Source organism: Penaeus japonicus, unplaced genomic scaffold, assembly GCF_977035675.1.
Source record: "Penaeus japonicus unplaced genomic scaffold, GWHDUDI00000001_assembly GWHDUDI00000011, whole genome shotgun sequence".
NCBI lineage: Eukaryota > Metazoa > Arthropoda > Malacostraca > Decapoda > Penaeidae > Penaeus > Penaeus japonicus.
In genome coordinates, this window is record NW_028234413.1 from 2,140,844 (window position 1) to 2,155,843 (window position 15,000).

Here is a 15,000-nt window from a genome sequence, read left to right on the forward strand (position 1 = left end):
GGGAATATGAAAAAAAATAAATAATGGTAATAATCTATAGAATCACATTTCTACAAAAATTTTACTAATAATCCATGAAAACTTAAATCAATCACAGAAAAGATACATTATTTACTCCTCTTACTGGGGTTATGAGCCAGCTGTTTCTTGTCTTCTCCACTAATAAGATTCTGACTTCATAATTCAAGGACCCACAAGCTTGCAAGATGGTATTCCTAAACTTTATAATTTCACCGTTACAATTACCATTGCTAAGACAAAAATGTTTCATTTCAGAATCATAATAATCTTATCATTCATAAATTACTGTTTAGTATTTTGAACTAAATAACCAACATAACATTTCATCATATCACTGTCATTCCCTCTGAGATTTCTCACAAGATTACTGCCTTTCCACCTGAAGGACTAAATTCTATCTCATGGTTGTCAATTCTTCTTGCTGTAAATCATACACCAAGAAACCCATCCCTTGACTTTCCCTATACAAATCCCTCTGTCAGACCCTGTATTTCTTCCCCAATCATATTTAAGCCTATCTATAAACACCTACATCGTTACGTGTTCCCGTTCCCTCACACCCAACCAGATCTTGCATTAACCCAGAGGCCTCTGACCTATCCCAAACAAAGTGAAAACCCCTAACGTCAACATACAATTCTAATGCCAGTCTACCTCTGACAGCAAGAGAGAGGAGTTTATACATGAAGATATTTGATGGGAAAAAAAAACCTGATCAATGGAACAAGGTCCAGGATAGCTGAGGTCAAGAGAGGTGTCCGGGGCAGAGTGGCGATGTTCGGGGTGTCGGACATCGGGTAGCTGATGGACGATGTTGCCCGTCCTGACGTTTACCTCTATGAAAAAGACTAACCTCTGCATGAGGTTTAACCATCCAATGCATTTTTCTTTTGTACTACTAAACTTACTAGCTACTCACTCATCCCCTGGCTTAAGGCATCCTAAAATACTATGTGAGGTTCTCTACACTCACTGTTAAAAGAAAAGAAATGAAAAGAAAAAAAAAAGTATTTTCAAACTATAATTCTCTTACTTTTTTGAGTGATAACTTCATTTTGTTTATTACTTTATAACACATTCAACCTACTCCCCTCACTTGTAAATGTAAAATGTTTTTTTCATGTAGGATATTCAGTTCTAATTTCATATTTCTAAAAAGCATTTAGAAAAAAAAACACTTAAAACTTTTACAATAACTATATATTTGCATATTCCTGAATGACTATCAATAAGGTAACCTTTTCTATATCTCATCTACAAATGTGCATATCCTCATCCTTTTTAACATCTCCTAAAACCCCCTCATTAAAAAAATAAAAGACTTTTCTCAGCTGATTGTCTTGCCAAAAATGAAAAATAACTATAATAAAACAAAGATTAAAAAATGACTTCAGAATTGTTTTCCTTTCCCTCGTAAGTGCTCCATTGATCCTAACTGAATCCTACACTGGGGTGAGACCTAAAGGCAAATTTTACAATAACCTTCAAAGGCCTCAAAGTCAGCTTAAAGTATTATTCAAGTCAATATGGCTTTAATCCAAGTCCAAAGACTTACAGTATAATGGAACACACTTCCTATGAAAAAAAAGCACCAACACACATGATACAAACAAATATCAATCATCAAACCCAAAAATTCACAATTTTACTCTACTGGTTGAAGCACAGTGGGATTTCCATTAAACTATAACTGGGCTTTTATTTCTATGGACTGACAGTGTTTAGTTTTTAGTACTAACTCAAGCTTTATGTCAAAATCTCTTCTTCACTTTCCATTTCAGCTGCCTCACCTCAGCACTCTCAAGATCCTTGTTGTACGACTTGGGAGGGTAGCGCATGGCCTTGACCGACTGGTTGTGGATATCCAAGCAGAAGGAAATGCGCTGATGATACACTGACTGTGGTTCACGAGTGCAGTATACATCAACTGTCTCCTTACTCTGCATGTACCCATGCTCATGGTCAATCACAGCCTGTGGGAATCAATATATTTATTTTAGTGTTCAGAACATGCAGGGAAAAGCTCCTCATTTATATACGAGAAACTTGATATAGATATTGCGGTAAAGGTATAAGAATTAATTCACTTTTTTTTCTAAGTTTGATGTTTGTTTGTTTTTTAGTTAAAATTAACTTAAAAGTTGTGTGTTCTGAAAAATCAACAATAAACAATGATGATACGCTACAATTCTTAGTTTCAATCCTTACCCTATAAAAACCACACACCTATCAATCCAACATCAGAACCAAATCAAGCAGAAGAACCTCTGAAATCCCTCACCTCAATGACACCATCCCGAATCGCTTTAGCTACAATGAACTCTGCATCTTCCCGCGAGCCCAGAGTGAGCTTGGCAGCCACATCAGCCAGGGAGATGCGGGAGTAGGAGAGGGAGATGGCTCGCAAGCCGGTCTTGATGACGTTGTGGCGCAGACGGAGGATGAGCATGAAGGTGTGGTCATCCAAGAACTGCAAAGGAAGATTACATTAAAGATATCAGGCTCAAAACCACTTCTTTTGTTCATTATTGAAAAGGTTATTGGTCTCTGGATACAATTAACCCATCCACGACGGGGGAATTCTAGCCTTGAATGTCACAATGCCGGGGCGTTCGAATTATTAGGCCTAAATCAATTGAATGGCTGGCACAACACTGTGCCGCCCGGCCACTGGGCTTTTGAATGAGCAGTACAGTACTGTACCACCCGTCCAGAGTGGGTTAAGTTTATTTTCAAAGCTTGAAACTACCGGTAATTCAGATATTTCAAAACAACAGCTTAATACTAATACTTTTTTCTTTTTAAACATCATATTACTCACCTTAGCCTTATACTCATTAAGAGTGTTTGTGAAATGCACTAAATTACCAAGTCTGACCGCCTGTGTTAGTTGGAGGTAAGGAGCTAGAGCTTTCCGCATGATGGCTTGACGGAAAATCTGTAGAAGAATCATTCAAATGGAGACATCGTACACAAAAAAGGCTTTACAGTACAAACATACAGACTGTACATACATAGTAGGTATTTCATGATGGGTCAACAAAAGAAGAAGATTTTGAGATGGTTAACTTCTTGAAAAAGAAGGACTTAAAATGCCTCATGTCTCTTTCTGCCTTTTAACTACATTATAATACATTTCCATCGAAATTTTTAGTGTGTGTGTTATAGACAAACCTATAATACTGCACATCAAAAAAGAACCACATCAGTATATCACAGAACCAAGAGCAATTCTACCAAAGGTGAAAAAAAAAATTATCCTATCAAGAACCATTCACAGAGTATAGGTATGATAATGAGAAACTAAGGTAAGGTCATTTCACTGCCAATATTGGAGATTACAGGCATATCACATTCGGGACTGCATTAACCCTTCTGCAAAGGGTCACATTTAAAGATGTACTGGCTTGGGTGGGCATCTTATGATGTTCTATGTTTTCTATGGTATAATAATAGTGATATTATTTAGCAACTGGTATGATGCCCTAAATACACAAATGAAGGAACAGATAGCTTGTAATTTCAACAAATGGAAAAATGAAGTACAGAAGTTTTCCCAGCACATGAAACAGGTCCACCATGGAAGGTGGACATGTATGTCAATGAGATGTGTGAAATAAAACTTAAGAGACTGATGATTTACAAAGCCAATGACAAAGATGATGATGATTAAAAAAATTATGAAGATAAAAGATGGAGGTGATGGCGATGGACAAGATAATGATACAAACAAAACTTGCTATTCCCACTACTATCACAACTATCAGAAAAATAATACTTGATAATGATGATTTTAAAGATATACTATATCACATGGTAGAATATATTTGAAATTCAGAATATCAATTTACTGTCAATTCTCATGATGTCAAGTCAATGGTGAGGGATAATCCACTGCCATCCCAAAGACACATCAAATTCAAACAAAAAGATGTGCATTGGGTAGTGTTTTACTTTAGGTATATCGTATTAACAAAGTTTCAAAACCTTTTAGGAAATTAAATCAGGTTCATAAAGGAGTAAATTGAGAAATAATAAAAGTATATGAGTATTTCCCCTTTCCAAGCTCACTTTACTGTACTTTGCTATTATGAAAGACTTACATTAATACCCATTTTCACAAATCAAAAGAAGTTTGAAGAGGATTTTTTACAGCAAATAATTATTCAGTGTTTGTTTCACAGCAAACTGCCATAGGCATTGAGCATGTGAGCACAATCTAAATAGGGTGTATAGTCATCATACAAATCCCACTCTAGATATTTTAGTATTATTTTTGTCAATATGTAATTTAGTATGATCGGGTAGCTTTCCTTTGTCTGAGAATGCTCAAAAACATCCAAATTGATGCTAACTGTTTCTTCCTTGGACTCCATTTCAGCTGACTAAAGGTTTCATAGAAATTCAGGCCTTTAGGATATCAGGCGAAACCTACATGTCTCAATACAATTTCCAAGTAACCGCATTTTGAACCAACATCCTTCTTGTTCCATCTACACTGGACAGCTTCCTTTGTTTGAGAGCATTTCCAAGACTAAGCTTCAAGGTCCTTCAAAATTGGCCCTCTGTAATACGAACCTGTCTCTCGGGGATATCTCCAAGCAGGAGTTCCACTACGACTGCCAGCTTCTGTACGGACTGTCTGAAACCGACGGCAGTCTGCTGTGGGGCCTTGCGGAGAGCCTGAATGAGGTGCTTGTGAGCCTCAGAATACTCCAGCTGGATGCCCTTGATGCGACCCATGTAGTAGTGGTACCGTGCTACCTCGTTGTTGTTGGCCTAGAATTTAAAAGTAAACGAGAAAAATAGAAAGGTTTCCTTGGTATGCTGCATTACTAGGACCAAAAAATAAATATGCTACAACAAATAAGGATCCACAGATAATCTTCCAATATTAGTTATATAAAAATTTCCTTGCTTTTTAATAAGTATCAATAATTACCCATACTTCCTATTAAAATATATCAACCCATAGTGGACGGATGTCATGACATACACCACGACTCCCATTCAAGTGCACTCTCATTCATGAAGTACTATGACTAATGGGGATAGTTTCAGAGCTACTGCTTTCCAAAGCCTTGTCTGGGATGAATTTAGGGGAAAATATTTGTTAGGGAAGTCTACGCTGCCTGGAGGGCAGAGGAAACATTTTCCCGTCCCTAAATTTTTTTTGCCGGCAGCATCAGAAATCATATGTCCTGACTGCCTGTTAGCTCATTATGCACTCTGTCCACATTGGGTTTATACAAACTGACATAATATCAATGCCCAACCACACTAAAAACCATTTCTATCAGTACAATTAATAAAATATTTCATTCTACAGTGAATCTAAAAACATTAAGAAATTCAACTAACCTGCTGAGGAAATTCAAGCTTGACAATCAGCTTCTGTGCCTGGTCATAAAGGCAGTAGTGGAGATAATTGCGCAAGAGACAGTTGATGAGGACAGCCTGTCCTTCGTGGTCCTTACGGAGAGTAGCCTGGCAAAGACGCTGGTGCAAAAATCTGGAACAAGGGATTTCATATAAATGTGAGCAGAATAAATCTACTTTGGATGGTTATGGTAAGATGTCATTGCTTTTATAACTGAACATACATTATCTTATTAATTGTTCTTATCATCTAACTATTATAACTTCTATTCTACAAGGAGAGAGTAAATCATAAATATCTTATCCTATTTTATATATTTCTATGAGAAGTTGCTTAGCAAACTAAATGCACAAAGAACACCTCATCAAAATTACTATGCAGCAAATAGTTACGCAAAACATTACAAACTTTATACTCTCTTTGGATAAAGGAGCAATAATATGTAGGAGTAAAGAGCGAAAGGGGAGGATATTTTAAGAACAAAGAATTTTAATGTCTATTATAAAAAAAAAAAAAAAAAAAAAAAAATATCAAGAATGGCCATGAACTGTGAATTCTCAAACTTACCCTCTTATTTCATCCAGTCTGTCGTTAACTTCATAAGCTCGTGAGTGATAAAAGTAACAGCGAGCAGCCAACAAGTCAAGGGTGCGTCTGTTTACCGATGTCACTTTGTTCATCAACAGGTCTGAAAACAAAACACAGTATTTCCTATTTCATCTGGAGGATGTTTACTATCTTTATAAAAAAAATGTGCCAACTTATACTATTATATAATCTCTTAGTTGGAATTTAAAGACCCAAACTAAGATTTTGAAATAAACATTTCACTTTTCAAAATTTTAATGTGCAAGTCATATTAAAAATATTGAAACAAACTTACACCTGCATTCCATTTAATAAGCACTATAAGAGGAAAAAAACACATTTTCTACATACCTGAACATTTGATAGCATCAGAATTGCTGTTGGTATCAAGAAGTCGTAAAAGAACCAAGAGATGGATGTAAACATCAACTTCTAGCACCAACTGACCACGTTGACGCCCAAGGTTGGCTGCAATTATAAAGTAAAAATATGTTACAAAACACATGTGATAAACAAAACAAGTATTTGTATATGTCAAGCCCTAGTCTTTTTCACCAAATCATGGCTTACGACATTTAAACCCATAAACAACGGGGCTATTTTGGCTCTAAATGGTCGAAATGCTGGGATATTTTTAACGCATAAGCCTAACACCTCGGGATTCTTGCCCACACTGGCAGCGGCTGAGCGCTGCACGCCTGATCACGCGGCACGCCGGCCAGAAGGATAGCCACAAAGAAATAGCTCATCCCCGCCGTCTGACCCTGGAACCACTTGACGTGGTATCTTGTCACCCGTTGTTAAGGGGTTAAATGTAAAGTCCTAATCATCATGACCACAAGTGTTCTGTCAAAAACTCGAAGACTGTTTCCTTGCATCTTTATGACCTGAATGGAACAGTGTGAGTGTGAACTCATAAATTTAGGAATGATTAGAATGTTCTGTCCATTCACAATCAACAAATCTCCCCATTCTGACCCCATCCTCTCTCTCTGGGATCCAGAGATATAAGAATACATGATTCTCTGCTCTAAATTGCTTTATCTACATGCAGAACCTTCAATATTTCCAAATACCAAGGAGGAAGTATTTTCAAATATGACAGTTTTTGGTGATCTCATAAGGAACTTCTTTCCCCGCCATTAGCATTCACTTACATTTCCCGCTTATCAATTTAACAACAACAACAAAAATAAACCAATTACTAAAGAACAGGGGGGGGCTGTAGAGGAACCCCCCACTTCACAAAAAGGAGAACACCCCCTTACCCTGTGGAGGCGCCTCCGTGTCCATGGGCTCCTCGATGAACTGGAGGATGGACTCCCTCTCCTGCTTGTTCTCTGGCCGCCCATAGTAAGTGGCCACGAGGGAACGGAGGACGTTGGGGGTGAGCTTCCTCCTTGTAGCGGGGAGTGCTCGCAGCACACGCAGGACAAACCTGGGCTCCTTGCTCACAATGCTGCGCTCAACCAGGCGTATCTGCTCCTTTAAATCTGAAAGGAGAGTTATTGTAAGTATTCAGACGAATGGACGATAATAATAATAATATCAATAACCATATCTAGAATGACTAACAATGGCAATGACAATAATATTACCAATAATAATAAATAAGGATGATAACAATAATAAAAATAACAATGGGCAGTAAAGCCTATAACCCTGGTCTCAATGCTATGATTACCATACAATCTTTCCTTCACACCAATAAAATATTTCATGGGCACACTAAATATTATATACTTAAAAATGCTGCTTCTAATATGAAAGGGAGGTAGAAATCAACTTTTCAAGAGATGGAATATTTAATCAAAGTATTAGCCGTAGAAATCTATTCACTAATTATCTTAATTTTAATCAATTTTTATATATATATTTTTCTGTTAGACATTCATGATATTCACTAACTTACAGAAATGAAATCTTGGGCCTAATACAACGGATCTTGAACTTTTTGGTAACGTTACCCTTGGCTGTACTGTGAGCGATCACCATTACCCCTACCTTATTCCTCTTCCTTCACTAATAGATATTAGTATTAATTTATCTACTTCTGTATCATTTATCTACTCACTTATTTATTATCCTTATTATTTATCAATCATCATCTTTACCTATTCTTTATTTTCTAAATAGAGCTATTACTTTGTTAATCCCCCCCCTACCATTTGTGAACCACTGGCCAAATAGTTAATAAAGCATATCATATGTATACTTTGAGCTTGAACTGATACACATATAATAGCCCCTTCCCTAAACACATAGAGTCTCTTGACCTGGCTAGGCTTCTCCTTTAGAACCACTTTCTGCCACTTCTCATGTGTGACAGTGTTTTCCTATATAACAACAAAGCCACAAATTCATGTAGAAGTGTAGATTACACTCTGATTGCACCAACTGCATGCAGTGTGGTGTACTTTTAGGGTATATCTACACGTATAATGGAATAATGTAGAAACAAAATTTTACATATAAATATCAGTACTCTCCTTGAGAAGAGTGTGAACCCATCCACTCTCTATTTTCCCTCCAGAGAAAAGAAAAACAAAACATGTAAACCACAAGACCTATTTAAAAGAATTTTACAGACACTCAGTGAATGTTATTTAGAATTTCAAATACAATGCCAGGTTACCAAGGTTGTTTCTATGCTTACAATGGAATAATACAACAACATATTTTGTATAGAAATGCAAGTACCCTCCACGACAAGGACTTGAACCCACTAATTTTAGGTAACGCCCACAGAGAACAGAACTAAACCAGTAGACTACACAACCCACATACAAGGGTTGTGAGTAGATAAGCTATGTCCATGAAGATAGTCTAGATCCTGGTAAGACAATCCATTCACGTAGGTCGTGTGATCTAGTGGTTTTAGTTCTGTTCTCTCTCCTCATATCATCCCGTGTCAGTGAGTTTGTGTCCTTGTTAGGGGAGGGTATTTACATTTCGTGTATCTATACACTAATGTTCAATTTCTCTGAGTGCATTAGATTTTACCTATTAATCATTCTTAATCTTACAATCTACATATAATTACTCTTTGTAAAAACTGTATTCTAATACCGTTACAATTATAGCTACAGATGTGCATAAAATAAGTCACTAAAAAATGGAAGATGACAGACAAATAAAGAAATAATGACAATAAGAATGAAGAATTGCTAAATGCCACATCACAAAAACAAGTGAAGTATCTCAGCCCTGTTCAGGCCAGAATATTCATTTACATTATCAAAGCAATATAAATTTGTGCTTGTACGAAGCCCATGATGAGTTATTTGTATGTGACCTTGAAGATTTTTTTTTTTTTTATGAGATTTATATCATTCTTTGTATTATTCACTTATAATCATTGTGTATCATCAGTTTTTTTCTGTTTCCCATTACTTACAATACAACAATTATTGAAACAGTGGTAGTTGCTTTTCCCGATGCATAAGCAAGATACTGGACTTCACTGCAGCAAATATCTTAATATTTATTCATTTCCTTTGCTTGCATGTACAATGCAAACTGTATAGGATTACAGTATTTTACCAACTACAAAAAATAAAATAAAAAAATAAAAAAATAAAAAATAAATAAATAAATAGAATCATTTTTAATACATGTATGATGAAATGTAATAATATTCCTTTTCCAAGGGTCTTTCAAAAGCAAAGGTGCATCTTTGTGACAAGTCCATCTTATATACATAAGGTTGTCTATAACTCTGAAGATAAAACTTTCTCCTGTTCTTTATTGCCTGGGCCTAGATAGCATGTGAACCACATTTGTTATGGAAGTGAGGAAAATCAAATCATTTTTACTCAGGAAATATTAGAGATAATTTCACTAAGCCCAGTAGTTGTAATATTTGAATTTTTTAAAATGGAAAACACGGCTATCAGCTAACAATATAGATACCATAAACTAAATAATTGAGATTTGTGTAATTTGTGTAAATAAACATAGGAAACAATAGAGAAATTATAACCAAAAGGTCCTTGTTGTCAATGCTAAAAGCAGTTTCTTACAATGACAAATTCCACATAAATGAAGACCTCAACTGCAATTTATAGAAGCTCCCCCCTCCCCCCCATTCCTTACCTAACCTACTAAACCTTCACCTTGGCGTATCCCAGAAAGGTAAGAGCCTGAGCACATCCGCAAAGATTTCCGAGGAAAATGAACTCCCCTATCAAGGGTATGAATGCTAACAAAGTGAAGGTCTTTTAAACTTCACAATCAGGAATTGAAAGCAGATTCGAGTTGGGGATTATAATCCCTTGACTCAAACCTCTGCCTACTATCTGGGCAACTTGGGGATCTAGAGTTGAACCATTCAATAAGGAAAGATCATTTTTTTTAAATGAATAAATATTAAAATACATTTAAATCAATAAAAACAAATCAGATGTATATTTATATTTACAAATTATGAATTTATACTATGGCAAATAAAGATAAGTAAATTGCTCAGCTGAGGAGGATAAATGCTACAGAATGGTGACGTTTTCAAAAGGGCTGTGAATTATTGTAAATTTGTTATTTGTTATGTCCACTACCAGCTCTCACAGACCTTCCCCTTATCAGGAAGAGTTTAAAAATGAACAACTCCCTAAAAATTGTTTATAAATCTTTAACTGCATGATATTAGTATAATTCCTTGCCATCATTCTTTTACTATTGTCTAAGTACAGAAATGTTAAGACTCAAAAACTTTAAGGATTTGAAAATGGAACTTTTTCTCATAACTACACATAATCAAATCAAATGCGTTATATCTTGGTGTGCCAGCGTAAGAAAATGTGTTCATCTCTACCTCATGTCTGGTTCATAATTTGACGATTAACCAGCACAGAGGTCTACTGGCTCTATTTTGTCAGAATATTGTTGTTGGAAATTTTTTGCCTTTGCCACAGAAGACACAGACATTTGTGGCAGATATGTGTAATACATAGGCCACATTACATGTTGCAGGTACCATGTAAAAATTTACATGGGGAGAATAAACATAAGACATGTGACATATTTTGACAGAACAAAGACCTTTAGCATGCATTTGCTCAAGAACAGTATAAATTGATAATACAAGCAATTTTGGTATTGATGGATTTCTTGTGATGACTTGCGGACATTTAAAGTGGTTTTGGGCCACAGGAACCATATATAGGAATGACGGGAGTGGAGGCTGCAGTGATCGCTTGACACGGTACCACTTTTATTACCACCTGTATCATAGCTATATATGGTTTCCTTTAACTAAATGTATTAGCATCTGGACTGATTACACTATACTTGTTAGTTTTAAAATGTACTTGTTAGTAGTGGAGATGCTGATCTTGTTGGAACTTTTCTTTTCTTCAGTATTTCATAATTGTAACAGACTCACTTTGAGCTACATTCAAAATAATTTGGGGGTAACTATAGCTAAAGTGACAATATTGATAGTAATTAGAGTGGCAATACAATCACCAAAGCCTCTACAACTATGACCATTCCAGCAACAAACTTTCACCACGTATATTCTGGCAAGATGGCTATGTTCGATTCCCTGGTGAGTGATTGTCAAATAAAGAACAAATCCAAGCAATACCTTACTATAATATATGCAATTGAAATTTGCTAGCCTTTGCCAAGTTCCCCACAAGTGGATACCATGACTATTACTAAAAGCTATGTTATATAGTCACAGCAGCCATCAGTGGACACTCAGCCAGCTCTCGTGGAATCTTGATATAACCCTTTAAGGAATGTTAACATACGATATGGTTTCGGTTAAAGACAGTGATGCTTTCCCGGAAAATAGGGTATGGGATTGATAAGTTGATGATCTCCGAGACATTTTCCATCCATGATATTTCTTGCACAAACTGAAAGTGTAATTAATTGATATAAAGAAATAATACTTGCAGAAGCTCCTTCAATTTCTATCCTGGATTGATAAAAAATCAACTGAAGTGTTCTTGTTTCACTTAATGTGCATTTGTTTGGAAAAGAGCCATCTATCAGAAAAAACAATTTCATGACCTTCATTTTGTCTACAGACAGCAACCAACTGACAGCTTGGCCCTAGACTGATAGGCCAATCATAAACATGGACAGTTACACGTTCCTTGCTATTGGAGACTTTGTGAAGTACATGTGTTATTTCTGTATTAGTTCCAGTAGAGGATATACATTGGAAACATGGGATACACACTAACAATAAGGGATTAGTCCTAGCTTTATCTTGTCAGAGCGTATATGGAGAATTATGTTTTTACTGATGTTTTAGCTGAGCAGACAATATACCATACGAGTCAGTAAATTCAAAGAAACCACATCTTTCACATTTTCATTTTACAGCAGACAGCCAGCCATTCCAACCCCATTTCCCATGGGTTTCCCAAACCTGTTAGATAGGGAAAGGGGTTGCTAACTTAGAAACTAAGAGTAATTCCTTTAATTCAATACTTTATAAATTAAAACAAACTTAACCCATTCCCGACGGGGGAATTCTAGCCTTGAATGTCCAAATGCCGGGGCGTTCGAATTATTAGGCCTAAATCAATTGAATGGCCGGCACAATACTGTGCCGCCCGGCAACTGGGCTTTTGAATGCGCGGTACACATGCTGTACCACCCGTCCTGTGTGGGTTAACATGATTTTTTTGCCTACTTTACCATTACTAATATCTTTACCAAGTGGACCCCAAGATATTATAAATTTCAAACCCTACCTAGCTACCACAGCCAATATTGTCACTGGTTGGTTTCCTTAATATAACATGTGAGGTAAAAAAAATAAATAAAAAATAAAGACATATGCTGTCCATTTCTTCAAAATTCCCCAACTCAAAATACATATAATTTTTATACAAATTTACCAATTAAGGGGGATATGTATTGATGGATTACAACTTTGGAATTTGAATATTCAAACGCATTTTGGAATTTGAGTCAAAATGGTTACTCAAAAGGCATTTACAATACAATTAAAAAAATAGATATCCTGAAACTCCTCAACATCAAGCACACATTACAACAACATCCCTAACGATATTACAAGCAGTAAAGTCACATAAAAACAAATAAATAAAGAATAACAACAGAAAAACAAAACAAAGACAAGAAATCATTCCCGGAGCGAGACAGTCCTTTTCTCTCCTATTTTACCTTCAAGCGACAACGTATCCGGATCTTTCTTCTCCGTCTCGCCCTCCTTCTCTTTCTCCTTATCCTTATCGTTCGTAGCCACTTCCATCGCTTCTACGGTCATTTCTACGGACAAATATACGAAACGAGGTTGACTGACGCAGAGAAGCTTCTCTTTCCTAATGACAACAAACCCGGTGGCTGGACCGTCGACTTGGCTTGGATCATGGATGGTGTGTTTCGATTTATTTGCGTCTAATTTGATTTGTTCTGTTTGATTTTTGGTTTTGTTTTGTTTTGTGTTGTGATTTTTGTTTGTTTTGTTGGGTTTGTGTTTTGTGTTTGGTTTTTTGTTTAGTTTTGTTGGTGGTGTTTGATTTATTGGGAAAATTGTTTCGTTTGTTAATGCTTGTTTTTGGTTTATGCTATGTTTCTTAGGTACATGTGATTTATTTTCATTATAATTTAACTGGTTGCTCAAGTATAATGGAAAGCTTTTCGCTTACTTTGTCATATCTATATATTTTGCAGAAATGTCAAACGGTTAGCGGATTATCATTATTTCTTTATTTTTTGCGTATAAATAAGCTAAAGATATACTCTCTAATGTTTAAATATTACCTAAAACCTCCATTGATATATTCCAATTAACATCTTGACAGATATCTCAGAAAACGTCAATGAAGAGAAGTAAAGAATGAAATGAAAACTTTGGTGAGAACATCATAAAACCAAGTCGAAGTTTCATAAAGTTGGTCGCTTATGCCGATTTTAATCTATAATGTATCCTATCTTTCATGTATTTAATTTGATATATTGAGAATGCTAGATTAAGAGTGCTTTATACATCTGTCACATTATATTTGAATATATCAAATAGATGGGATTAATCTATCTAACTTGAGTAATTTTAGAACTTGGAAAGATAAGAGTGACATCGACAATATTTTTTTTGAAATTATCATATCATCATTGAAAGCAATGTCCCTTACATATGTTTATATCCTTATGATTATTATTACACATCATGGTTATCCCAGATTATCATTATTTTTAGCGTCTCGTTTGTATGAAACGGTTGCTCCGTTTTTCTTTTCTCGTGTTCTCTTTTCTTTTATCTTGTCTCTTTCTATCTATTCATCTCTACTTTATTGTTTGGCTTCGCTTCCAGTATGTTACCTTTTCTCCTTGTCACATACGTTTACCGTTTATTCAAAATATCATAACATCTAACCAGCTTAGTTTACCCTTTCATAACCCTCGTTTTCTTTGCGAGTTTCCGTCTAGCTTGCTTTATCATATTTCTTTTAGATCCCCTATTCCATATGCTTTAGTACTTCTGTATTTCCTTTGAATTTTCTATCACATTCTGCATTTTTCGCATTTTTATTTTTTACGAAGCAATACATGTGAAATAAAAGAGCGCTTTGTAAAATTATTTCGTATATTTTGTTGATCCATTCATCTACATATTACATAATCAGGATTGGCGCCGTTGATATCATCATTACCGTTATCAATACCAGAATTTATATCGATGTGAAAATTAATATGTGCTCGGAGAAGACACTCAGTGATGTGCAATGTACCGTAAATGAGACCATGTGTGTACATTGTCTCTGGTTTTAAATGTGCTTTCAGTGTGGAGGGATTGAGAAGAAAATAAATATCAAGCTCATGTGTCCTAAGTGTGTGTGTATATATATATATATATATATATATATATATATATATATATATATATATATTTATTTATTTATTATTTACACACACACACACACACACATGTGTATATATATATATTATATATATATATAATATATATAATACATATACATATACATATATATATATATATATATATATATATATATATATATATATAT

General features: G+C 35.3%; 1 protein-coding gene across 2 annotated transcripts in view; it reads right to left on the bottom strand.

The window, feature by feature from the left end:
• The window catches only part of Rpn3 (regulatory particle non-ATPase 3), a 14,111-nt gene extending 786 nt beyond the window's left edge, over positions 1-13,325 (bottom strand). Inside the window, exons 1-9 of one of the 2 annotated variants that reach the window (XM_086541508.1) lie at positions 13,136-13,325; positions 7,258-7,482; positions 6,341-6,457; positions 5,969-6,089; positions 5,383-5,533; positions 4,600-4,800; positions 2,843-2,959; positions 2,303-2,491; positions 1,812-1,994 (exon numbers count right to left, since the gene is read on the bottom strand). In XM_086541508.1, the coding sequence (XP_086397634.1) occupies positions 1,812-1,994; positions 2,303-2,491; positions 2,843-2,959; positions 4,600-4,800; positions 5,383-5,533; positions 5,969-6,089; positions 6,341-6,457; positions 7,258-7,482; positions 13,136-13,238 (1,407 nt within the window). In that variant the 5' untranslated portion in view covers positions 13,239-13,325. Of the gene's footprint in view, positions 1-1,760; positions 1,995-2,302; positions 2,492-2,842; positions 2,960-4,599; positions 4,801-5,382; positions 5,534-5,968; positions 6,090-6,340; positions 6,458-7,257; positions 7,483-13,135 lie in introns of both variants that reach the window. The other variant, XM_086541509.1, reaches the window with a different exon arrangement.
• Between the last annotated feature and the right edge of the window lie 1,675 nt (positions 13,326-15,000).